Raw genomic sequence first — 26,623 nt, 5'->3', positions numbered from 1 at the left:
CGTCGGCTCTGCAGAGTCGGGATTATCATCTGCAGCACTTTAGGGGACGTTCAGTTTGCTTGGATTTTGATTTTAGGGCTATTTGATCTTTGTTAATTTTCACGCCAGTTGGCTCATATTCATCCATAAGAGGTTACGATCGAGCCACATCAGCACAAATTGAGGTTTTCCAGTAGCGGGAGCATCTGTCTCCCCGGACCCAAATGTTCCAGTCATAAACAACAGTGTTGTTTGACAAGGTTAATAACAGAGGACAAGTTAACCGACAGAAGTTAGAACTCTGTGCCGTCTTCACCGCTCTGTACTTACTCTGAGAGAAGGCCCTATGACCCTTTACCGTGGTAGAAGATTCTCATTTAACTGTGTGGCCCTTTTCCTCACCACACATCTGTGGTGCACCCGCTCAGACGTGCCAATATAAGAGTGACAAGTGGCTTTGGAAGCCAAATATCTTGTGTCCGGCTTGCGTTGGTGCATATTTAACACCTTCATTTGTCGTCATGCCATTTTCTCCTTGTCTCTCTTTATGTGTCCCATCCAGCTGGACGGAGCCGTGGATCTGGACGAGAGGCGTCTCATCCGTTCAGCCATCCGGGAGCTGAGGAGGCGGGAGATAGAGGACATGGAGGCCGCTCTGGCCAGCAAGAGATTTCGTCCCACGCGCCTCAAACAACAGGAAGACAAGGAGAACCAGCACAGGTAAGACACCACACACACACACACTGCACCAGTCTAGCTGAAATGCTGTGAAAACAGTGATGAACCCGCATGCAGCATTTTATCTGGAAAGGTCGTGTCATGAAATCACGAAGGACAGAAAACTGCAAACAAAAAATACATTTCAATTGTGAGAAAAATGTCACTATAAATACGTTTGTTTGCCTTGTTTAAAATCCTTGTGTCAGATGACCCGTAAGCCTTGAAGTCATGGGAGTCAAATGTTTTAGATTTATCAGATCAGATTCTTTATCTCATTTAAGTTTAGTTAGTTTGGCCCACACGGATACATTTTGGTGAATTTTCGCGATCAACAATAAATATTTCAGAAATTCTGCTGACGAATGTGCAGAAACTGATAATCGCCTCCCTTGGCTCGTTTATCAATGAGCACGTTTTTGCTGGCGAACTGAGAGGGAAATGGGACAAACAGGCTTCGGCTATCGAAGACAATCAGCTTCATGCTACTGTAAACATTGTGATGAGCTCCATGTTCAGGAGCCTTAGCAGAACACAAACACGTCTTCATAGTTATTTACATCATGAATCCCCTTCTTGTTCTCCATCTGTGGATGAAATCCAGCGAGTGAGTCTTGTTCCTGATATTAATTGTTCGCTGGTAATGGATGACCTCAGATTTGAGTAGGTTTAAAGAAGACACTCGACCATCTGCTGGTTGTTCTGTCACTTTGACTGTTGAGATCCTTCTCAGTTCCATCTGCCTCTGCTCTTAGATGGGTTGGGTTACAATAACAAAGAAGATCCCTCACTGAAGTTGAAGTGGAAGCATACCTAGTGTAGCAAATGCATCGTGCATACACGCATAAACACACAGAACCCATCTGACAGTTGCATCATCCTGTGCCTCCCGGTGGCGGAATGAGAAATATTCCATTCCACACGCTGAGCGGAAGAAAATTGAGATGTTGAGCACTGGAATAGAGGCATAAAAATGGGAAGGTGGCAGCCTTTGTTCTTTTTCTTTATTTTTTTACAGTGTGTCTTTCCTGCCCTCTCTGTTTTCAAGGAGTATCCATTTTAAGATCCAAGTTGAAGTCGGTCATTTTGACTGGAAATGCAACCTCTTTGCCGTTTCTCTCTCTCAGATCAGAGTCCAACAACAACTTGGATGTCCTGTCGCGAGAACTGCAATCAATCCGAGATATTGAAGAGCTCACGAAAATGGTGACTGTTAATGAAATATGAAAAATGATAATAAGGGTGACACTGCAGGATTGTCCCGTGTGCAATGAGGTTTTGTGTCTGTGTTTGCGTGAAGCTCCGTGCTGCAAGTGAATATGAAGAGAGGAAGTTGATTCGAGCAACCATCCGACAAATCCGGGAGGAACAGCAGCAAGGTGAGTGGAAAGACGCAGCCCAGATGTGCAGCCCAGATGTATGCTCACCTTTAAACAGCAGCACGTTTGTCTAGTTAAAATTTAAAGTTGAGTGCATTCGTTGTTTGAAGAGAAAACTCAAAAGCTACAGTTTCGTGTCACGATGTCGGAATATGAAAAGTCATCAGGCTCGCTGCGGTCGACAGAAAACACATCTGCCAGTCATTCCAAAGGACACTCATTTGTTGAATTGGAACGATGAAAGCGAAATGTAGAATATTTACATTTTCCGTCTTTAGGAAATTGACTTCTTAAATACGATCTAAAAACCATTCGTTATATATAAAGTATCATATATATATATATATATATATTTTTACCAACTTGGTTGATTTATATGAACAGGTGATGAATTCCTGCATGATTCATGTAGAAAAGATAGTGATCGGTCAGTGGTCGCTATGGTTACTGTGTCAGATCCTCCGATGACGCTGGATCAGGTAGTGGATGCCTGCCATTCCTTAGTGCCATCTGGTCTGTTTGGGGCCCCTGTCACACTGAAATACCAGCATGCGTGGGCATACAGTCTGCGCTGCCTCCTTCTACGGGGGCAAACCAGGGCAACTGGCATCATCCCATCATCCGTCACCTCAGTTTATAGCCCATCTGTGAAATGTAAAGGTTTGGCATTGTTAGATGCAGTGAATCATCTTTTTAGCGGTAATTGTTGCACTACTGCTGTGTGTGTGTGTGTTTTTGATTTGTACAGGGACTACAGAGCGGGGTAAAACTCCTGGTTGCTGCCTGGAGCCTGAGAGTGTGGAGCCTCAGAGCATCATGGGTATTGGGGTGAGCATGCCCGTTAAATATGAAGATGCACTATCGTATAAAAAAAATTAAAAATTCTACAATTCCGACACTCGACATCGACGTCACTCAACACAAACCGCCTCAGGATTGATAGTTTTAATGCCAGGTTCCATTAGCAATAATAATGAGTACAAACTGATTTGAGGGTTGCTGTATTTGTGTGCATGGCAACAGTAACCGCTGAGGTTTCTTCACAGTGATGAAGAATGAAGCAAACAAAACAACAACAGGCATTAGACTTGAATCACTTACCGTGTCATGAATGTGTCTGCACTACAGGGCCACACAAAATGCATGTTTTGGCTCTTATGTTGCAAGGAATGTGTTTTTGTGTTTTACTTCCTCATTAAGACGCAACACATTTTGAGCCTAGTGTTAAGAGAGCCTCGGAAAATACTTTGGACAGACGCCGAGTGCGTGCAATAGGTGGAAAAACTGCGTGTAGTTCTTTTTATTTGATTAAATCCTCAAGCGGTTTTATTGCATCTTCGTGGTCTTTGAATAGATCGGCTGATTTTTAATCCCTCTGAGAGTCTTCTGTCAGACTCTTGCCTCGGCCGGCAGGCCCTCTGGTGGAGGAATGAAGTTTGCCTAAACCTCTATCTTTTTCCCAGCTTTACAAGCATGATTAGACGGTTGCTGCAGTGAGGAGGACAGAAACGTTCTTGTTCACCTCTAAAGTGGCCGAATGTCGGCTTTTCTGTTCCGAGGTTTGAAATCAATTCTTTATTCCAGAGAATAAGATTTCTGTGGAAGGTAATAAGCCTCCTCTATCCCTGCTATGGCTGAGAATATAATCACTGACATTATCAGCGTTGTGGCGGTTCCTCTGAAAGCGCTGATGTTTTCCCGCCACAGTGACTTGAAAGCTGTTGCTATCCATCCAGCTGTCTGCTGCACCCTGTTGCTTTGTGTATTGTCCTCAGATAGGAAGGGATGATGGCATGTTGGCGTCACAGGATACTGCTAACGTTCAAGCCCTTTTACCTCCCTTCCTGCCACACAGCTGCGTACCACTGGGGCAGTGTCGTGGATGAGGGGAGGGTGGGGGTTCAGACAGAGAGACAGCCAGACAGACAGACGGGCAGGCCACCGACTGTGCCTCAGCAATGTCGTCTGCGCCGGAATGGGGAAGTGGCCAAAAACAACATCAGCCAGCAGTAGCAGGGCTCCTTCCATTCAAATCGCAGCAGCGGATCTCTTTGAGCTGCTCGCAATTGTCCCGTGGCAGATGGTGGGCCGAGATAGGCCCCCGCTGCAGCCAGACACTCGAGGAGCATGCAGGCGCTGCCAGCAGCTCAAGATGTCGTGTAACAAAAAGTCAGTGGAAAATCCGTGGTAATTAGTAATTATTGGATTAATGTATTGGTTCATTGCAACACGCATTAGAATTTAATGACTGTTTCTAATGTAGGGATGGCTGACACACTGTAAAACTTTCCAAATACACATATGGGAGAAACCGTACTCCTAGAGCTTATAAATACTTAAATTATATGTGTGCAGTCCAGAAAAAACAGTCGGAAAATGACGTGGATTCATTATTCTGACACAAAGTGAAAAATATTGACTTGAACTAGGTTAAGGTTACAGTTCAAGTATCGCCTCTTGTCTACACAGATGTCGGGGAAATACAAAAAAATTATATAGGTCAAAAGAGAGAACGTGTCAGAAGTTAATGTGTCAACCAGGCAACCCTTTAACCCCTAAGAACGTGTGTGTGTGTGGTGGGGAGGGGGGGTTAAGATCCCTGTGGATACAGAATGGGAGGCAGGGGAAGTTAAAGGAGTGGCCTGTGTGCGTGTGTGTATGTGTGGGTGTGTGCGTGCGTGTGTGTTGTGGTTGAGGCGGTAGAGGCAGCGTCGTGGACGTCCTGACTCCGAGAGAGAGAGAGGGAGAGAGAGAGAGAGAGAGGCAGGCAGTAGAAGGTAAATGTCACTCAGAGTTTTCTGCTGCTGCGTTTACAGACCGAACTTTACCGTCTGACTTTTCTTCACTCATTCCTTCACAGTTTTCTTTTTTACACTGAAAAGCCTTTTCGAAATCTGCCTTGTATCCGTCTGGCAGGGGAATGGGAAGTACCTGTCGCCCTGATTGCCTCTCAGGTTTGTGTGCACAGCGCTTTATGGTTGAGTGTGATGGTGTTTGCTTATTTAGGTTGACAGTTTAGGATGTATCTGAAACTGGATTATTGACGCAGGTACAACACTAATCCCATTCTCGTTGTTCTTTTTGAGCATTCTTTTGCGCCTTTTTTTTATTGATTGGACTTCCTAAGTTGTCTCCGAGGCTTCAGACTTGTTGACTAGGAGAACTCGGGTCCATTGGGTCTGTGTTTCTCTCTTTCCTCGTCTTAAACATGTGGCAAGAAGAGACGGCGCTGAACTGTATTAAAAAAAAAAAGCGGGTGTAGAATGTTTCATCCACATTCAAGTCGGGATGGAAGATGAAAAAATAATACAGCAGATCGACATGGGATGACGAGCGGCAGGTCGAAGAGAGGGCCGGGTCGTTCGCCTCTGATGATGAGATGATTGCTGCCTCATTCCAGCTACTGTGTTTCAGTTTGTGGGGGTAATCCGAGTTTGTGGTTCAGTCTGCAGTCATGGAAAATAATCCAGCAGATTTCCTCTCTTCCACGTGGAGGCATGGAAGAGGTTCAGATGGTCTGACCTTACCAGCGCAGTGCTGGATTTAACTTTCATGGAAAACTGGAGCAGTGTAAGTGTGTGTGTGCGCGTGTGTTTTGATCTACCGTTGATCTCATCTGTCGCAGAAGGAGCCGTGCGCCTCAGCCTCATTGTTGTTATTTTTGTCGAGCTGAACACGGAGGAATCCAGATGGCCCACGCCTCGCCGTGGTCACAAGGACAATTGCCGTCGTGTTTGCCAGGTTGAAATCTTCTTGCTATTACGGTCCAGCACAAATACACTCCCGAGGTCGAATGGGGCGAGCGACCAAAGGAGCGCTGGAGCGCTGGAGTGGGGACGGTGTCGGCGGTGGTTCCACTCTGCCAGGTCTGGGCTCTTTAGGCCAGAGGGAAGCCGCTAATGACAGCGTGGTGGCTGGCAGCGGGTCCCAGCTCAGCTTCAGCTTTTTCTTTTTCTTTTTTCTCTCTCTCCCCACTTTGCCTCAGTGTCTGTGAGAAATATGTTCCCTGTGGTTGAGTGGGAGCCGTGAAATGACGGCTGTCTGTTTGACTCCTGGTCGCGGAGGGGTGGGTGAGGACAGACGGGTCCTCTCTAATTGTGTTCATGGCTCCAAGGCAATTATCTCTCCCTGTGACTCACCTGACCCCCGATACCGAAAGGGAGGGGCTTCAGTGTCTGACCTCTTGCAGCATTGCATCGAACAGCCTTCAGGCTTTTGTGCTCTGGCGGCGGCGCTCCAGTCGATATACTTTTTTTTTTCCATAAGGGGAGAATGGAAAAATTGACATTGGAACCATTTCTTTATATTTAGAATGCTGTGATGTCACATTTTCAGCTTTCTAGAATCTTCTTGGGAAAGTTTGCATCTTGTACGATTACGTGTTGATCTCTTGTTTATGATTTTAGCAACTCGACCTCGTATTCCTTTCGATGTGCTCCGTCTTTCTTTATAATCCGAGCAGCACAGTTCCAGTTTCAGCTTTTCCCGTTTGCTTCGTCATCTCCCACGACGGCGTCTGATTAGCTTGTCCTCGGTGATTGAGCCACTCTTTCCTGTAATCTTCTCCAAGGTGGGGAAGGTTTCAGCCGACGGAGCGTAAAGCCTCTGGTCCTTGGTCACCCCTGCTGCTCTCCTGTGCTTGAATTTGAACCGATCCAATCAGCTCAGCTCACGCACTGCGTTGTTTTAAAACCCTGTTGAAACACAAGGGATTTATAGGAATCTAACAGTGAGGGTGTGATTGACAAGCCGCTCTCCTTTAGGATAACATTGATTACACATGTGATGTGATTTTCCTGCGTGTGTGTGTGTGTGCCGGCTGATTCGAGTGAAACTCGTTTTAATAAATCGCGTGCCTTGATAAACTGCAGCATTTTAACTGAGCTGCAGAGAGCTTCCTTACCCCCCCTGCAGCATTCAAGACCAAGGCTCCCATTTCGCTCTAATAGAAAGGTTTTCCTCTTTCTTTCCTTGGATTTCGAGGCTGCGAACGCACGTGGTCAGAGAGGCTTTATTTATGCAGCTGATTCTCCTGTGGAGCGGCTCGATGTCAGGCAACAGAGGCCCGACATTAATGCCGGCATCTTCGTTTTTCAGCCCTCCTCTCCGCACGTCTCCCGTTTCCTCTCCATATGCCAAAATGGGGCTGCCGCCCCTCGGAGATCTCCCTCCCGCCGCTACGTGATCTGTGCAGGTTATGGCCAAAGATCCACATTTTGTTCCTCATTCAGGATGCAGGTAATCTTGAAGGAATTCAGCCAATGTTAAATCAGCCTGTGGGGCGCAGTACAATACTGTGTGTTGCCTCTTTTCACGCTCGGGCTGTCCCTCTGTGCGTCTCACGTACACAACAGAGCTTTAGTTTTCCAGCTGGCCAGGCGTGTTGCCCATCATGGCTGCAGCATTTGACCTGCACATCCGTCGGCATGAACTGACCTCATGCAAATGATTTAAGGAGTTTTTTTTTTCTTTTTTCCAAAGTCATAAATTTCTCTCTGATAAAACCCTGAAGACATTGTGACCTGAGAAATTTAATTACCTAATATCTGTGAGGTGTTTCTCTGCACTGAGCACGTTGGTCTTTCTCTCTCTCTCTCTCTCTCTTTTTTTATTTTATTTAAATAGGAGTCGGAACGGGAGTGTCACAGTGAGCGTGAACGCATCAGATCTCAGGTCCCGGATTTACACAACCAGCAGACGCAACAAAGCGGAGAGCGGCGAACAGGTGAGAAACACTCTTTCTCTTCAAATCACGGGACAGTCGAATCCTATTTCAAACTGACGAATGAAGCCGATTCTTTGCTACACACTGAAGTCACATTTAGAAAAGCTTCACTTTGGGAATTGTAGAAACTCAACATCGTCTCTCCACTGATGACACCTGAAGGTCAGGCTTGGCTGTACATTCACCCGATGCCAACACTGAGAGCCTCTGTTTCACACGACTGCACACGTCGGTCCTCGTGCAATTTCCTCTTGATTGCCTGTTAAAATAGTCGGTTAAAGGAAGCCTTCTCCTGAGGTGGCGGTCAGGAGGTCATATTAGTTCAAGCTCTTTAAGCTTTTCGCTGAACTTTATTAACTGTTTAATGACTATAGCTTCTTAAGAGTGACGTTATTTCTTTCAGCGCTCTGTGAGGCCAACAATTAATAAAGTAGAATGAATGCGAACCTTCAGCAGGGCATGAATGTGCTTCCTTCACTTGCGTGTTTGACACATACAGGAGCAAAGCAGGTGGCAAATGGCTTGTAAAACATCAAATCTGTGTTAAAGACAAGTCTTCATGTAGTTTGAACATACCCATGGCTTGTTGAGTTCAAATACCTCACCAAAAATCTGTTAATTGGACAATCCTCTTCATAAAACAACAACACATTGCTGTTTGATCATCTTTGTCTCGGGATTATCCTTTCTTTTGTGCTCAAGGCTGTCTGAACTGACCTTGGCCTGTGGCTTGCAACCATATTAACATCATTCTGTGTGGCCCGGTGCGCTCCGGTCTTGAACTCCCTGTGTTCCGCTCTTGGACCCGGGTTTGGGTTTTTGGGAATCAACACACAGAGAAACCCAAGAACCACACATCTGCTAAAAGAAATAACAAAAAAACTGGCCCCAAAAAAGACAACCTAGATTTAACTTGAATAGACAACAGCTCCCTGCTGTTCCCGATTTATCCCCGCCTTACAATTTATACCAGGGTGAAGCTTGGGTCAACAAGAAAACAATAAGACAACCGTAGAAAAGCAAAAGAGGAAGGTGCTTTTTAAAGCGGACGCTAGTCAACAACGATGTGGATGTTTGTGGTCCAGTGCAGCAAGAGTGGCGGTTTCCAAAGGGTGGTTGTCTTTTCAGCCGAGTGAAAGGAGTGGAAAATAAGAAATTAATTCAGACAATCTGGGACGGGTTCTTTTTTTTGTGTTTGAATATAGCACAAACTTATACCCTCCAACTCTCTGGTGAAAACGTTTGTATGTTCCAGGTTCACCTCAAAAACCATGTGTCCGGCTGTACCACATTACAGCACAAACAGTAACTGGGAGGGCTGTGATTTAGGAAATTAAAAGGTTGGAATGGCCTGAGCGCCTCAAGTTCACACACAAAAAACTCCACTGACACCGAAGTCAGTTTCAGTCAGAAACCCCGTGAAGGACCGACGGCTAAAAATAAAGTCTAAACCGCTACTGATCAGCAGCATGAAAAAAAACCTGTGTTGATCTCAAGGAGAAAAATGTGTCTTCCTCAGGCCACTGCTTTATTGAGACAGCCTTAAGGACTTTCTTATTTCTGAGTTTTGTTGAGTGGAGCAATGTTGCTGATGCAATTCCCCTCTGGGAATATATAAAGTATTCTGATTCTGATACAGAAACTGAATGATGGCGTATGTATTGTCTGGCAGCAGCGTGCACCAGTGCAGGCTGCTTACGTAGCTCATTGTAGAGCAGCAAACGAGCCTCATTACCCGGTTGTAGTTGTGAGAAATTGCCACTCAATGGATGTCCATCAGTGAAATGTGACCAATGACGACAGACTTCATAGAAGACGCATTTCATAATCAACTGATCTCTTAAAAAAAAAAAGGAAGCTGCTGCTGCCAATTCTGATTTGATTGTGCTCACTTTAGGAATGCGTTTTTGTTTGGAGGTGCTACGCAACATGAAACATGGCCGCATTGAAGTTCTGTCATTTTCAGAGGTGAAAGATTTTACTGCAGCTTCTGGTCAGACGCGTATATTTAGTGAAGCCCCTCGTCTGGCAGATTTGGTGCAAACACAAGTCGCACAGAAGCGCTTTCATGCCTCTGCGTTTTTCACGGTATGTGAAATCTGATAGACTCTTGGTTTTGTCTGTTTTCTTATCTGCGGTATGTACGGAACCTGAGATTGTCCATCCGCTGAAGCACTGAGATGTTCGAGGAACAGACTGTGACAGAGGAGGATTTGAGCAATGCTACTCCGCTCCATGTGGAGAGAAGGAGCAGCCGATGTGCTCGGTCAAAGTGGAGGGCAAGCACTCGTCAGACTCCCTTTAGCCTCCTTGGTTTGAGCCGTATGCTCTCTCTCCTCAGTTGTGACCGCTCCTTATCTTTAGCGCACATCCACCGCGAGTCTGGAGGGAACATCAACTTATACCCGATGTCCTCGTGGCCTCTCTGTGATATCTCCTGGTACGACCTATCGTGGGGTCACAGTGCCACAGAAGTCCTGTAAATTCAATCTAAGACACTAGCGTGAGCGGTTTTATTTACTCGCAGCCTCTTCATTTCATTTAAAAAGTTAATGTTTTGTGTTGCAGGCTCCAACTCAGGCATGGTGTTGGTTCTCGATCACCTCGTGAAGGATGACTCCTCCGAGCCGCTGCTCATCCAGCCTCAAAGGGAGGCTGCGAGCGCAGAGCCTGACCTGGTGCTGTCCCATCGTCAAAGGTCTGACTCCTCGGCTTCAGATCTCAGTAATAACTCGGTGCCTTCAAGATCTAATCCGGATCCCGTGGCACCAGAGATGAGTCTGGGCTCTGCCAACAGAGCCAGGTTGGACTCTGGAGCCTCAGACAGGAGCCAGAGTCCCACTCTGCGTGGTCGGCTAGACTCTGGTGCGTCGGAGCGAAGCACCAGCTCCAGAGAGAGACAGGGCTCTGACATGTCAGACTCTGGCATCAGACCCCGCCTCGACTCTGGGGATTCAGATCATAGTGCGAGGATGTCTTCTGAGGAGAAAGACGCGGCTAAGGAGGTGGAAGTGACCACAAGTGGTTCAAGTTGCAGCACGGATTCAGAAACCGAGGGCAGAAGCCAAAGTCCAGCCGGCCAGCAGGTTCATATTAATGACCAGGATCAGCCTGATGGGGCAGTTCTATCCCGTAGAGATCCTGCAAATGACATCCTCGACGGCAGCGCTAAGGGAGAAGTGGATGCCCAGGAGGAAAAGGTACACGACTCCGTCCTGTATTAGCTGAACGTTGTTGTCTTTGTGCCTGGTGCAATCAGGGGACACTATAGAAGAAGAGAAGAGAACAAAGGAAGGCACATCTTCTCCTTTCACTTTCATTCTTCCTGTTTTGATGAGATACGTTAATAATGCTTGTAAAAAAAAAAAAAATAGACCCCTTCTCTACCACCGGAGACAAAACATCAAAGTAGGAACTTTATTTTGAAAGTGGTACTCATCCCTCCAGGAGGGTTTCAGACACTTTACAAAGCAATATTTTTTATTTGTATTTATTTTTACCTCATAGCAATTCAGTGAGTCATGGAGTGTATCATTCACGCCACTAGGGGGAGGTGGTGAGCTGCCAAGCCAGGAACACGTGCACCGACCGTTGCAGCGCTCCCTTCCCATCTTTACAGTTCATTGTTATTTCTGACTCAATCCCTGACGCTTCGTTCTTCAGTGACACCCGGGTCCCAGCGGCGCCCATAAACATGTCGTTCTGCGCTCGTGTTAGGCGCTGTTTAACTTCTGTTACTCGGCTACACAAACAATCTGTCCACCCGAGCGGACAGATTGTGCAGCAGCATGTCAGCCTCACCTGCAGAGAGGGACGCACCACGAGTTTCTGTTTCTCCTCTCCAGAAAACATCGTCACAGAGCTGCCGGTTTGGCATGGGCTGTTCACTGTAAACTTACATTTCCACGTCTTCAGGTCGCCACGACGCCATCGTGTCGCTTCTCTGAATGTGTTTACCCAAGGCCGGCCCCGGATTTCTTTTATTGTTCCCTGTAATATTCGTTGATGCTCAGTCTCCTGAGAGTCGTGTAAACAATCTGGGGCCCATCAGGGCTCCACTGCCAAAAAAAAGAACAGAGACCCACTGCTGGACTCCTAATGCTCATGTTACATAATGAAAATGCCACTGGCCCATTCTGTACTGAAGGATGTATGTGTGCGCCCCTCACTAAAGTGCACTGTCTGTCTCTGGGTATTTCTGATTGTCATTCTTCTTTCTTCTCCTTCGTTTTAGACAGCAACTAAGAAGGATCTGCCCCTCGCTCATGGCATAGAAAAGGATGCTGGTAAGAAACGAGTCCAAATCCAAGTCTTTTAAAAGACATGTATTGATGTCAAAATCCTAAAAGTGATTGTATAGATTTGTTACATCTATTTATTTTGTACCACTAGAAAGAACAAATCATTTAGATTAGAAGAACAAAAATGTTACTGTTTTTGGCTCTGAAATTGTGAAGAATTGTAAAAAAAAATGTTTTCCCGTGTAAATAATTGAAAAAGAATCTGGGATTGTGAGTCAGAAACTTCAGCAAAAAAAAAGAAAAAGTTGAAGCTCTAATTAGTGTATCGCTATTATGTAGTTCAATTGAAGGACCCACCATTGTATTTGTAATCCTGTTGGATAACATCACACCTGATGCTTGACTGACTTCCCGAGCAGCACGTCTATTTTTGTTTTTTGTTCAGGTGAATCCCTCCTCCCTCCTCACTCATTTATTTATTTATTTCAGTTTGAGAATCTTAGCCTTATCTGTCTGACGGTTTTAAGGATCAGATAATGAAGACGCATCCATGAGTGGAAGAAACGCATCCATAACCTTCCACAAAATAGGAGCTGAAAGATGGTGAAAGGAGGGGAGATGAAGCCAAGCAAAATAAAGATGCTGGAATGAAACCAAAGAATGAGGAATGGGATTAGCGGTGTGCTTTTGATGTGTCGGCGGAGATGATTGTAGCAGTGTATTGATACTTTTTCCTCTGTGCTTTCAACTCGTCTCCTGCTTTATGTCTTGACAGCACCTGAGAAGAAGGATGTTGCATCGGAGCAGCTCAACCGCAACAATTCTGTTCGGGATCGGATGCGTAAGTTCGCAGAGCTCAGTCAGAGCCCGAATGTCCCAGCTTTGAAAAAAGCTTCTCTGAGGAATGGGAGCACCTCCGGCAGCAGTGGGGAGACGAATCCCTCCAGATCCACTGAGATGTTTACGCACACGGCAGCATCCCTCAGCGCCTCTGGACACAAACCAGCGACGCCACGTGTGGATTCGGTGTCTCACGCCTCTGCTGCATCCCAGAGTCGCTCCACGCCAAGAGGTGTGGCTAGCCAGCCCCTGTCTTCGGCCAGCCAGTGGCAGAACACCGTGGGTGGGACAAGACATCCAGCTGAAAAAGATGCGCACGCCTCCGGTAACTCAAAGGAAGACGGGACCCAAGGGAGAGCAGCCGGACAGCAGGAAAACCAGGGAGAGTCAGACCCGGACATGAAGACTTTCTTCACCATCGAGATCAAGGATGGGCGCGCCGCCGCCACCTCCTCTGTGTCCGCTCCGAGGGGCAACGTGGTCCCCATGGTGACCCCACGTCTGAACAGTAATGCTCTAGGACAGAGAGCAGGTAGGAGCATCAATCACGCACGGTCAGCACTTGTATTCTAAGAAGTCGCTCAACACTTGGATTCATTCATTTCTGGAACGCTTTCAGGCGAAGGTTGATCCGTATTGACATCTCTCTGTGTGATTGTTACAGTATTCCACGGGAACGTTCCGACTTTAAATCTAGCGACTTTGTATTTACTCACTAATATCAACCCACAATGGCTTCGCTGTCACTGTGGGAGCCAACGTGACGGGAATCGCCCACGGGTGGGATGCTGACAAAGGTCTTTGTGAGATGAGTGGGCACGGGTGTGTGGGTTTGAATATGAACCAGCGTGGTTAATACTGAGCGGTGTTTGTTATTGAGTGGGAAGCGGTTGAGGTCAATAGTGGAAGAGAACACATGGTGGACAAAGGAAAGGACAAGAGACCGTCTCACACAAGACTGAATAGTTGCTACAGCGCAACTGGAAAGGCCTGCCAGTCCATACAGCTCAGGGGTTTGTTTGTTTGTTTACATCTGGACGCGGGTCTTTGTTGCAGCTTATCGCCTCCCAGTTTCTCTCCAGTGTCAAGGACAGGCTTCCAGTTTTATCGGGCTGAAGACTTGTTTCAGTGTGGAAACACTAACTTTTAGAAGTAGCATCTCTCATTGAGCAAGTGGGGAAAGTGGGCTGGGAAAGGAGATGCAATAGCGGTCCCTGTGCTGGACCGGAACCGGGGAGGATCCGGGTCTGATGCTGACCTACCGCTGTGAGTTTTATGTCATGAACGCGGGCTTAGTGAAAGGAGTTCTCAATGTTACTGTGCATCAGATGAAAACATGGCTGCAGGACCTTCTTTCTAAATTAATCCAAATATCTTATTTATTTTTATGTGATAATTTCCCATGATGCATAATAATAATTTTTTTCTATTTTATTTTATTCAGTGTTTAATAGCTAAAATCTTACTACAAATTACTATTTTATAATTTAAAAAAAGATATCTCATTTTGTACTTGTTGGGTACTTGTTTAAACTGTGAGTTTCCATACTGTCAGATCATTAATAGACGCTAATAGTTACTCCAATGTAATTATACACGCATTACAGTACAAACTCACAGTACCAGCAAAGGTGCATTCATTGAATGAAACAAAAAAACATGAATAAGCTCAATCTTGATCCGTTTCAGAAGCAAAGCTGTGACAGCTGCTGCTAGTCGGTCCAAACAAGACGTCTTGAATTTCAACTCTTCTCAGCAACCGGGGCCTCCAACACAAACAATTTATTTAAAACGCCAGCTGGACTTGTATGCAATTACAGTCTCCTCCTCTCTTCCACATTGACGGCTCCTCCACAAGCGTCACGTGGTTCCTTTGCAGCTCAATTTGATTTAATGGTTTTTGCGCTTCAATAGCTTTTTTGGGGAAACCTGGTCGTTTCCTACCGTGTGATGGACCGACTGGGATTGTGCTTTGGCTTTCTCTCAAACAAACCTACCGAGCTCCTCCAGCGTGTAGCAGGTTCCACTCGTCTGTTCGGGGCAGTGATTGGTCAAACCTCCAGGAGAACAGAGTGTCCTGTTTGTGTTGAAGGTGGCGTCATTGACATTTCCTTACTCGTCTCCTGTTGGATGACTCCATGCCGTTTATGACATTATGGTGGTTTATGTAACTGACTAATGGTGGCTGCCAACACAGAGCAGGACCATGCACATGCACATGCACATGCACATGGCCGCCAGAACCTGCCTTACGCTGCCTTACGTGCTTTTATTCAATCCGCTAATGTGCAGCTGGTTCGTTGTGTCTTTACTTGCAGAGTTGACCCTTGGCCTGAGAGCGACACCATTCAAGGCCTCCTCATCCAGCTACTCCTCTGGGTCCTCCCTCAAGGTACTGTCTTTCTGTCTGTCTGTCTGCCAGCCAATGAGTTTTTGGGAAAGCGATCACAACTGTGAGCCTCTGAATGCGTGTTTGACAGGTTCTGTCAAACGCATTCCCGGTGTCTTCCAATTAGAAGATTAATGTTCCGCTTTCGTCTCCCATTTCAGTCCCCGCCGACTCGGTTGGATCTGGCTTTGTTTTTCGCTGCATCCTTATCACAGGGGATCACCTATAAAGGACTGAAGAGCCCAGTGAGCCAGGACAGTGAAAGACTAAGTGTGAGAAAAGGAGGAAAAGCAGGGAAGAACACTGTTTATCAAACACAGAGCGGGCAGCCAGTCACACGTGTCCTTGTAGGGTATGTGAAGGAGAGAGAGAGAGAGAGAGAGGGGGGGGGGGGGGGGGGGGGGGAGAGGGAGCGCTGGGGGCATTCCGTGTTTTCTTTCAGCAGATCATGCCCACTGGGATTTATCTGGGAAATGTTTCCTAATCACACCTGTCTCTCTTCATGCTCACTATGCAGTCCATCAAAACACATGCTGACGCCAGTTTGTCATCAGTTTCTTTTTTAAAGGGCTGAAGATGTAACCCTTCTTCATTGACACACCCTAATAGGTTGAGAGTGGTCAGCGTCTGCTGTCAGACAGAAATCCCCCTCCCCTGATCTCGTGGTGACTTCTGGAGTTAGGAAGAACTTTGAAACTCCCAAAGGCTTCCTTCCTTATCCTCCTCGTACCTCCATGAAAGGAAGCGTCCTGACTAGAGCGCGTGAGAGGGTGAGGCGCACTGAAGCAGGGTCCTGTTTGCTCTTTAATGGCTGCGTATTTCCACCTCCCGGTGTCGAGCCCTGCCGTAATCTGGTTATGAGATCGGAGATCAGATTAACTAGGTTTGGGAGGAGGCTCCGTGAAGGAGCAGGGAGGATTTAAGATGTTGAAATGAGACAGCTTCCATCATTCAGTGTCTGGTTGAGAGACATTTTACGGGGGCAGGACGAGAGCAGCCTTTCTTGTCGAAAAAGGGATTTATTTATTTTATTTCAAAGAACAGGAATTCTGCCAGAGAGGAGGTTTGTGCATGCTGAGCTAAGTGATGTCGCAACGATACCATAATTGCGTCTTGGCGTGAGTGCAGACACAAAATGGCTGTGTCTCATTGTGTCACTCATCCGAGCTGCAGATTTGTCTCTTTCAGCTGGATCTGCACCAGTTTTACTGTAGAGACATTGAGGCTGACTGGCTGAAACAGCATCACAACAAGGGGAGGCAGCGATCACCTGTTCAAGGTTGCGTTAGAGGATGTCAGGGGAGGATTTGTTTTAGAGTCACTCGTGCGAGTGTCCTTGTGCACAGCACATATTCATTATAGCAAGATGGTGCGGAAGTCACCGCAATGAGCTCATCTTGTTTAGTGTTGTTTATTGACCAACGCGGTTCCTGTCCTGGACTTTTGGTCTGTTTGGGTGGTCTGGCATTCTTCCTGGTGGTCTAATTTCAGTGTTTACAACTTCCTCTATTTCCTTTGAGCTATTTTCATGAATTGGAAGAGAACACTTAATTCAGATAACATCGGTTCTTGTGGAGGATGGAGTGTAAATGGTCCATTTGCAAGATGAGAGAGAGAGCGAGAGAGAGATACCAAGTTTACATTAAAGCCTTCAACGGCAAGAAGAGCAATGCAAGTAAAAAGACCTACAGTTACTCCTGACGCGGCAAGTGTGAGGAGGGAGTGGGTTCCATCCTGTCCGTCATGTTTAGTTTGTGAGACATAAGGCAGGAAGTATTTTTTATTTTATTCACAAATCTACATGCATACATCTCCCTTTGACTGGGATATGTGCAATTTGATATTTTGGGAATTTTAAATGATTTCATATAGATTCTTGCTCGTGCATATTTCATGTGTTTATTATACAATTACAAGGTTTCCTGCTCCAAGTGATCACAGCTGCTCCTGTTTGTCACAGATTTAAGATGAAGTTACTGAGTTTTCTAAACCACTCTTTTTCTGGTGTTTTATTAAAAGCTGAAATGTAGCTTTCCCCCTGTTTTCTATTTTGATTTGTCTTCACTCTGTTAGTTTGTGCCATAATAACCAGAGAAGTGTTTATATGGACGCCAGTCTCTCTTTTTTTTTTTCCCGCCCCGTCCGTGCACCTTGCTTCTTTACATCACGTTTGCCTCACTGTGGCTGAGGTGCTTTGATGCATAGGAAGATGAGAAGCATGTCCTTCTTAGGTTTTGACCCACTTTTCCTACTGCTGCCTGTTGAAGCCGGCCTCTTCCTGGGAACTCTTTAGCTTGCCGGTAAACCCCAGGAGAGGCCACTGTTGCCTTTCACTGCATCGTTCTCCACCTAATTCCACTCGGGGCTATTTTGATCCGACGTTCTTCCTGCTTTTTTATGTTCGGTTATACAGTTACAGCAGTATACTTGTGTATTGGCAAATCCTTAACAATTTGAGGTTTGTTATATTTTTGTCATACGTGATCTGATGTCTCAAATCAAGCCGCGTATAGAAATATATTACTATCTGTCTCCTTGAGTTTCAATTAGCCAATAAATCAATAGACATTTAAAAGAAGTGCTTGAGCATCTTAAAAGCCAACCTCACAAACAGACTTTAGTCTCCACGCTCTTGGAGAGCTCCTTATTTGAGGTACTTGAAAGGATCCGCACGAGCGGCAGCTGGACCTTAACACAAAATCTTTTGAAAGACTGAGTCGTCCTTCCAAAGCTGCAGAAACGTCAGTAAAATGTTGACCTGAAGCAACTTGAAGATGACCGGTGAAACGGTAATGCGTAAATTAACGTAGTCTAGGCATGCGTATAGCAGCCACATCCGAACCCTTGTTGCCTGCAGGTTACAGGTCGAAGGACAAGCGATCCAAAATAAGAGTTGAAAGTGGGAGGGGGGTGAGTTTTCTAAATTCTTGCCACAAACCTCTGGCCTCCATGCGTGGCTGGATCGGTGGAGGGGCAGGAGATAAATAGAGATGTCTGTGACACCTGGAAATAAGGGGGTGGGACCAATGCTTTCTGGGAAACGGGATTCTTTCCATGCCCATTGGCTGCCCAGTAAAGAGGGGAGATTTGCTGGGGACTATAAAGAACAAAAAGGGGCTTGAAACTCTGTGGAGAGACGGACAAAGAGGGCAAAGCCATTTGATTTGACTGATTTCCTAGATCTTATTCCCTAACCTAAGTTTTTGTTTAAAGTAAGAGGACTTTGTTAAATAGAGTGCAGCTGGTCGAGCCATGCCTGGGGTGAACCTGGACCTCCTCCTGCCCTCGGATGCTCCACAGGCTTTGGGCAGCCCAGATAGTGCTTGTGCTGAATCTGGTCTGGAGGAGATAATTGGTGATCTGCTTGTTCAAGAGGAGGTAGAGGACAAAGATGGGCAGTTTTGCAAGAGGAAATGTGAATTAATGCTACGGCGTGCTGTGGGGGAGATCCATAGTGACTTGCAGGCCTTTGGGAAGCAAGTGGATGCCCGTCTGGAGGAGGCAGCAGCTCAAGTGGCTCCTCTGGTCCAGGCATATTCCATGCTGCAAGAGGAGAACTTGAGGCTGAGGATTCAGCAAGAAAGGCTGGCGAGGCATGTGGAGGCCCTGTGCCAGGCGATGGGGATGCCTGATCCCGTGCTAAATGCACTGCCTCGCAAGGAAAGGTCACCTTTGACAACTTGTGAAGACAAAAAATCATCTCGAGCTTTTCAGGCTTCCTCCCATGATTTTCAAACATTGTCCTGTGATCCTCCAGCCTGCGCTACCTGCTCTCCTCAAGACTCTTCGTCTGCTTCACGGCAGGACTCTTTAACTATTGCTCCTCTGGATAGTCCATTAAGTGGAACCCAGACACCTCCACCGTGCCCCCAGGACTCTGTGATTACTGAGACGAGCACAAGTTGGCATTCGGAGCCTTCGCCTGTTCCTCACCCTCCCACCTTTGCAACCCAGCGTTCCTTATCTGCTCCCTCCTTGATGGCAAACGCCAGCATGGTACGGCTCTCTGTTCTGAGTGTGAGCTCGTCTAATGAATATAAGCCGTTTGAAGGACGGGAATGCCAGTGGATCAGCTGCCCACGAGGTTTAACACTTGTCAACGTTACTGTTCCAGCTCTCTAAGATTTCTATTGGCTTTAATTTGACATTATAATCCTCACTTCATTTAAAAAAAAAAAAAAAACCCACACAGACCCATCTCATCTGTCAGTTTATGCAGAAGACGCCCCCTCAGTCCCGACACAAAGGTATTCACTACGTCTCGCTGATTGGGTTCTGGCTGTCACTCGTCTGCCGGCTGACGAGTAAATAGGCTACTGGTGTAGGAAAGGAGAACCGCAGGGTAAGAGGAACATGGGCCCCCGGCGTTAAGTGTCATAGAAGTGCCCATAATATTCACTTTGGCAAGAAACATGAATGTAAAGGATTAGACATTTTGAGAATGGTTACCTTGTCTTGCTGCGAATAAAGAATGGGAAGAGATCCATTAGCCGTTAAACGACAGGATAGCAGCTTGGCTCTGCGCTTTAGCCTCGTGTTGCTCCCTATACATTAGATGTCCGTTAACATGTGCACTGGGGGACTTTTAGGGATTGTTCTTGGTATCTCCAATTAGTCAACAAGCCCGAGGTTTTGTGCCGGTCTAATCCCACAGACGGCTCAGTCTGCCCGTCCAGCTGCTCCAATAAAGGTAATGGACCTCTGCTGTCAGAGAAAGAAAGCCCAAAGGAGGAGCTTTGTTATGCCACAGTGATTCTGAAGCTGAATGAAACATGACTTGAGCATAAAGGTTATCTGGGATTGTCTCCGCACGCATCTCCCCTGTTCCCTGACTCCGAGCCCTTGTTTGGCTGTGTTGTGTCTCAAAACATTCCTCATCGGTCAAGTGCCTCTCAGTCCAGTCTGCCCCATGTCCAGGAAGGTCTGGAAGCCAGAGGCCCCACCCATGATTACGCAGCATTGTGGTCGTGCTTGGACATCGTCCCACCCTGGTGATACTTGGCCGGACAGGGCAGCGGATTGGGATGGGGTCAGCTGTCTGAGCTCCGAGTTGCAACAAAAGCATTGAAGCACACAGCTAGAGCCCTTAGACTGCCACTGGCACAATTTAAGAGGTGCTGTCTGTAGGATTTATAGCCTCTCAGAATATGCTGGTAGTCGGATTCACCTTAATAACCTGTAACGTTATCCTTGTTCTTCTGGAACTCTTCCTCTTCAGCGGAGCCGTTCTGGTCACCTCTCCCTGTGCGGTGTTCTTACCAGAGAGAATTGCTTTGGATGTTTTACCCTTGAGTTTATATCCGCTAATGTATTGTTCCCATCTACCAGCCGTAGTGGTGTTACTGTAGCTGTCACACAAACTCTTGGCTCTCTGTCGCCCAGTATTATTTATACACTCGGCGTGTCAGGAACACTCCATGAACCGCGTTGGCGGAGTCGCTCTCCTGCTCATGTGCTTATTGTCACCCTTTTCCGGCATGGCAGGGAAGAAATGATGAGACAGTGAATGGGGCAGAAAGAAGACTCGTAATTAGCGCCTACCTCCTATTATGGCTGCTTCGTGCTTCAGCATGTAGCCCTAATCTTAGAATGGAGAGTAAAACCTGAATCCAGGTTGGGATTCTTGGATGGCAAAAGGCATATCCAATTAAGGTCTCCCCCCCCCCCCCCCCCCCCCCCCCCCCACCCCCTTCTGAGTCTGGACCTGGGAATGTTCTTGTGCGTCTTTTACGTGTGTTATTTTTTTTTTGCTCATGCGTCTTCATGCCATGCGTTTGTTGTAGATGGAGGCGGAACCTGTTGTCGCCTCTGAGCCGGTGTTTTCTGTTGGGCCATCCATCCAGGCTCCACGCCACATCCCAGCCATCCCCAACGGCTCCAGCGCTCAGCCCAAAGCCAACGAGAGCTCTGGAAAGTTGGCCGCCGAACAGCTGGATGCCATCGAGGATGAGGAGCTTCTTGACAAAATGGTACTTGAGACCCAAGTTATAATTCTCCGTGATTTAGTTTCACAACTCCAGGATGGAGCAGCTTCACGGAAGGTTTGTGCAATAGCTGTAAATCTCAGCAGCTCTTTGAGGATATATTTGGAAAAGCCGCTGCCCATTGTTGTGTGTGTTCCCAGTTCAGTGTTAGAGCTGCAGGCTTTAACACAGCCTGAGAATGACCTCTCGTTGTTTCCATTTGGATTCTTTTAAGCTCGACGAGTCAAAAGACTTCGAAGAGAGGAAGATGATCCGCGCGGCCATGAGAGACCTTCGCAAGAAAAAGAGAGGTAATGGCATAAAGAGACAATCTTCTGTCTTTGAAATCATCGAGGTAGGCGCGCTACCTCTTTACGATTTCCATCCTTCTGTCTTTCCGTTACAAGTTTTAAACAAATTTGCAATTTCCACATTATTTCTGCCCTCAGAGGTCACGCTGGGATGCACTCGAGAGGAAATGGGTAGGGCAAGTTGGTGTGCCGTGTGCGTTGGCGGTCGAAGCTTGCCTGCGTTTGTCTTTTTGCGTGCACCGTCCTCTCCTCGGCAAACAGTCACAAATTTAAAGAGATTTCTCTCTGCCGGACGATGGAGGATACGTTGACAGTTGTGTGAAAATGCATGAATCCTCTACTTTATGTTGTGCTTCACGCTCACCTCCGTGTGCTGCAGCTTAGTGACTCGAGCTTCTACTGCCTTTTGTGCACCTTCACATGTTCATACGTGGTTTCGCCGGGCGTCGCAATGAGGTGATGACTGAACTGAGATCGGTGCACTCAACTGGATCTGGTACACAAAGGATTCAAGACCGCCCTCAGAGCCCTAACATAAATAGAGTAAATAATGGCCGATAAAATAAAATGGTGTCGTAAGAATAGATATTTGAGATTGAGGGTGCTCAAAAAGCTGGAGGGAGCAATACAGGCGTTATCAGGATTCTGGATGTTGCTGAACTTGGCATAGCGATCGGAGTTTGTTTGTGCAGTAGATAAGACTTGACACCTTTGGCTGAGCTATGATCCTCCCGCCTGCAGGTGCTTGTGTGTCCAGAATGATTTAAAAGTACTGTGGAAAGCATGCTTGAATGAATGGCCTCAATTTGGAAGCTGTGTTTTAATACGTCTCTGTGGCAGCGAGATGAGGTGCTGGCATTTTGTTTAAAACCCTTCTCCTTTTTTCCACTGACATCATCGCTCCTCTCCTCTCTCGCAGACCAGCGAGAAAAGGAGCGCGAGACCCGTCTGAGGGATCTCCGGCAGCAGCGGGAGGAACAAACGCACAAGGGCCGCAGTGGAGCTGGAACAGGAGAGGTGGTGGTGAAAAAGGTGGAGAAATCGGCTGATGGTTCGAGCCTCGCCCGTTTCACCAAGACGGACCACTTTGCCCAGTCTGGTAAAATCTCTCTTGGAATGGAAAAAAAGAAACAATAAAAGCGGATGGAAACAAATTAGAAGGAATAAATCGCGTATCTGTGCTTGCAGATGGCGGGAGCAGATCATCGCGCAGCACCGTGGTCGAGTCCAGTTATGTGCAGAAAACAGACAGTGAGCCATTTTAAACTTTTTTTTATTTTTATTGTACTATATATTCATTACAGTCCCATCACTAAAATCATTCATATCTCTGACTGTTTATCATTGAAGGAGGGACAGTCCAGTCGAAATCCTACAGCTTCACCTCCTCCTCCTCCAGCACGAGCAAAAAAGTGGGCAGGTGCGTCACGAGCCATCGGCACAATAAGTACCCAAAGTCCAGGATCCAAATGCGTTAACAGTTTAGCCTAACCCGCGTCGCGTGTTGCTGCCCACAGTGTGTTTGATCGCGAGGACGACACGCCGTCTCGCAGCGGCGGCTTGGCCGCTGTGGAGCGAAGGCAGGCGGAGAGACGCAAGGAGTTGATGAGGGCTCAGACTCTGCCGAAGACCTCGGCCACGCAGGCCCGTAAAGCCATGATAGAAAAGCTGGAGAAGGAGGGAGGCGGCGGGTGAGGATAAACGGAAAGGGAGGACGGGGAGCAGATCAAAGCATGTGAGTATTAACACGAACCCAACTGTCTTTTTTTAGCGCTGGAAACCAGGCCGTCGCTAAGGTAAACAGGGTGCAGCGCTCCACCAGCTTTGGTGTGCCCAACGCAAACTCCATCAAGCAGATGCTGCTCGACTGGTGCCGCGCCAAGACCCGCTCGTACGAGGTGCGTCGAGCAGCCGCAGCTCCGTGCGCTCGCGTTAAACGTCAGCCACGTTTAAGGCTTCGGGGCGGTCGCCATCGCTTTATCAATCGCTTCGTTCCGTCTCTCGTCTCCCTCAGCACGTGGACATTCAGAATTTCTCATCCAGCTGGAGCAATGGCATGGCATTTTGTGCCCTGGTGCACAATTTTTTCCCGGACGCCTTTGACTACAGCTCCCTGAGCCCCGGCAACCGCAGGCAAAACTTTGAGGTGGCCTTCAGCAATGCAGAGTGAGTATGCCCAAAAACACACTTTTGACTTTTTCTTTCTTTGTTTTTTTGGCCTTGAGAGAGATCCTCGGCTGACCTCGTTGGATAATTCACGTTAAATGCAGCAAAGCGGTCGTTCTTCTTAAAGCTGGGCGGAGATGTGAAGAGGACAAAGAGAAACCACCAGAAGAAACTGCAAACGTTGTTTTTCCTCTTGTGCTGAAAGAAATAGACGTCCCGGTGCTTCGAGGCCACGCCGAGCCCCACAATCCAACGCGTTTCTTATTCTTTGACAGATTATTCATGTCCTTGTCTCTTAACCCTGTAAAATCTACTCCCAGCCTTCGTTGGGTTTTGTTCTCCTTGAGCCCGAGGGACAGGAACGGACCGAAAGCCCATGGAAGCGGATGTCCTGGTCTAAACGCTCTCTGTCTCTCTCAGGTGTTTCGCACCACATTAGGGCTGAGCTCGCCCTTTTACTGCCGCTGCTCTGATTACTCCACCCTAAACCTCCACTGTCCACCTGTCTCCTACTATGAGTAACCATTGTGACCCCTCCATCCACTCTAAACCAGAGACCCGTGAGCAAACCCTCCCCAAAGAGCCACCAGGTTAAAAAAAACGAGAACGTCCTCAGCAATTCCTCCAATCCCCCCCCCTTTTCTACTGATCTTGCTCTTCTCTTTCCCTTCCCTCTTTCTCATCCCTCTTGCATCACACCATTCACACTTGTGATGCCCCCTCCCCCATGCACTTGTGAGTGTGTGTGTATTTGTGTTCACATGCTCCCAGTAGGACAACACCGGATTGTCACACAAAGACAGTCTCCGCTTTACCACCTTTGTGTCTCACGATCACCCCCCCCCCCCCCCCCCCCCAGGCACGCCTGACCCTTCCAGTAGTATGTTGTAATCTAGGAATCCCAGCACACACACACACCATCATGTGCACCATTGTGTTTGTGCTTTGTTTTTTTACAGAAACTTTGTTGTTTTTTCCTTTGTGTCTCGTATTTTCCAGTAAGCCGAGCAGTACTGAGATGATCCAAAGTCTGTTGTCTAAGTGCACAGAAAAAAACAACAACAACAAACAAAAAGGCTAAATGAGCATCATGTGACACTCATTTGACATTTTGTTTTGTCTCTTGTGTGTGTTTGCCACATATTGTACGGATCATGATGTTCGTGAAGCATGTCCACTATTGGAACACAGAATGTAATGCTATTGTTTCTTTTTTGTGTCCTTTCTCTCTCCCTGTCTTTTCACAATCTCAATCCTTTACATTTGGCCGCTCACTGCTTTATCTGTCCTCCTCCTCCACACTTTGTTCACTCTCTCTCTGTCCTGTCCCTTGTCTGCTTCCTCCTATCTGCACTTTACTCTCCTCTCCTCTCTCTGTTTGGGTCTGCCTTTCCTTCCTCCTCCGGGTGCGCACACAGGACGCTATTGGACTGTCCTCAGCTGTTGGATGTGGACGACATGGTGAAGATGCGCGAGCCAGATTGGAAGTGTGTGTATACGTACCTGCAGGAGTTCTACCGGGGTCTGGTGACGAAGGGCCTGGTTAAAACCAAAAACTCCTCCTAGAGTCGCACCCCCAGCCTAAAAATGAACCTATGGTGAGAGAGGGGGTGATCCTATGAAGGAACATGCCAGATTTATTGGGATTAAGGTGGTGTGTGTGTGTGTAGCTGAATGATTGCGGCAGCTTATTAAAAGCACGATTTATATGAAACATGGAAAGTTCAGAAAACTGCTTTTTGGTTTAAATCCTTAATCTTGAGCTGAAGCTATTGAGGTTCATAGTACCAAACATGGTGTGTGTGTGTGTGTGTGTGTGCACGCGCGCCTCCATAGACTATGGCTCGGGGAGAGCCAAGGATATCTGTAGCTCAACGCTTTAAATGGAACTGCCGCGTGCCAACGTTCCGACCTGCGGAGTTAAGAAACAAAGCAGAAGACGTTAAAGCTGTCTTGTTTCATACGGCTTGATTTTTACAGGTGTTTATGCACTTAGCTTGTAAAGCCTTTTAAAATAGAATAATAGTCACGTGCTGCATGAAAATGGATTTGATCTTCTCCTGCTAGATTTGGGCTTGTGGGCGTTCTGGGAACTCGACTTTGTTTTCAGGGTGTTTCCAGTGTAGGTACTTTAGGCCACCCTGTGGCTGCTCTCTGAATAGCTCACACCGGAGGTCTAGCTTCCGCTGACTGTTTATTGAGAGCCTTACAAGGTTTTTATTTTATTATACATTTATATAAAGGTAAAATAAAAACTCGAAGATTAAAGGAAGGATGAGTAGAGGATAACCTCAATAACAAAGGCCTCCGTCTCTGTCTCTGCTCTTCTCCGATCGTCCGTCCATCTGGAACTCACCGTCTCTTGTATGACCCCTCAGGACCTACGCCGACTGTATGCCTCTGGTGGAGGTGGAGGACATGATGATCATGGGCAATAAGCCCGACTCCAAGTGTGTCTTCACGTATGTACAGTCTCTGGTCAACCACCTTCGTAGATATGAGATGTCCATGGGTCGGCCCTGTGACCTCTGACCTGTGCTCGTGGAAGCGTTCAGCCTTCGCCGTGGCGTTCGCCCCCATCCTCCTCGCCTCGCCAGTCCCGACTCCTCCTGGCTGCATCTTCACCCGATGACCTGCTCACTGGACAGGCTTGGTCACAGTTGGAACATTTTTAGGCGCGTGTGTGTGTTTGCTTATTATGTTGGAAGTTATGCATATTCATTATTTCGGTTGTCCTCTGAAAACATTAACAGTACACTTTTCTCCAGCGGGAGGTTCCAGAAATCTTTTGAGACGAGCCTTTATAAGCTTTAACTTTTAGCATCTTTTTTTCTACTCTAAATGAGTTTTGTAGCGGGTAATATTTAACGTGCAGTGACTGTGTCACGATGCCGGTGTACTAAAAGATGCATT

The 26,623-nt window shown here is 47.0% G+C and overlaps 1 protein-coding gene across 1 annotated transcript in view; it reads left to right on the top strand.

Annotated features, from left to right (window-relative positions):
• smtnb (smoothelin b) overlaps positions 1 to 26,242 on the top strand; it is a 36,610-nt gene extending 10,368 nt beyond the window's left edge. Inside the window, exons 2-21 of the mRNA XM_068760799.1 lie at positions 542 to 699; positions 1,824 to 1,902; positions 1,997 to 2,075; positions 2,824 to 2,903; positions 7,701 to 7,800; positions 10,369 to 11,012; positions 12,035 to 12,086; positions 12,817 to 13,413; positions 15,200 to 15,273; positions 19,075 to 19,266; positions 21,054 to 21,239; positions 21,469 to 21,544; positions 21,683 to 21,715; positions 22,464 to 22,643; positions 22,733 to 22,795; positions 22,895 to 22,964; positions 23,062 to 23,235; positions 23,316 to 23,442; positions 23,559 to 23,710; positions 26,089 to 26,242. Coding sequence (XP_068616900.1) covers positions 542 to 699; positions 1,824 to 1,902; positions 1,997 to 2,075; positions 2,824 to 2,903; positions 7,701 to 7,800; positions 10,369 to 11,012; positions 12,035 to 12,086; positions 12,817 to 13,413; positions 15,200 to 15,273; positions 19,075 to 19,266; positions 21,054 to 21,239; positions 21,469 to 21,544; positions 21,683 to 21,715; positions 22,464 to 22,643; positions 22,733 to 22,795; positions 22,895 to 22,964; positions 23,062 to 23,235; positions 23,316 to 23,442; positions 23,559 to 23,710; positions 26,089 to 26,242 — 3,270 coding nt within the window. The remainder of the gene's footprint in view (positions 1 to 541; positions 700 to 1,823; positions 1,903 to 1,996; positions 2,076 to 2,823; positions 2,904 to 7,700; positions 7,801 to 10,368; positions 11,013 to 12,034; positions 12,087 to 12,816; positions 13,414 to 15,199; positions 15,274 to 19,074; positions 19,267 to 21,053; positions 21,240 to 21,468; positions 21,545 to 21,682; positions 21,716 to 22,463; positions 22,644 to 22,732; positions 22,796 to 22,894; positions 22,965 to 23,061; positions 23,236 to 23,315; positions 23,443 to 23,558; positions 23,711 to 26,088) is intronic.
• Positions 26,243 to 26,623: the final 381 nt, after the last annotated feature.

This window comes from Brachionichthys hirsutus, chromosome 4 (genome assembly GCF_040956055.1).
Source record: "Brachionichthys hirsutus isolate HB-005 chromosome 4, CSIRO-AGI_Bhir_v1, whole genome shotgun sequence".
Classification (NCBI taxonomy): domain Eukaryota; kingdom Metazoa; phylum Chordata; class Actinopteri; order Lophiiformes; family Brachionichthyidae; genus Brachionichthys; species Brachionichthys hirsutus.
This window is presented reverse-complemented; position numbering and strand designations above follow the sequence as displayed.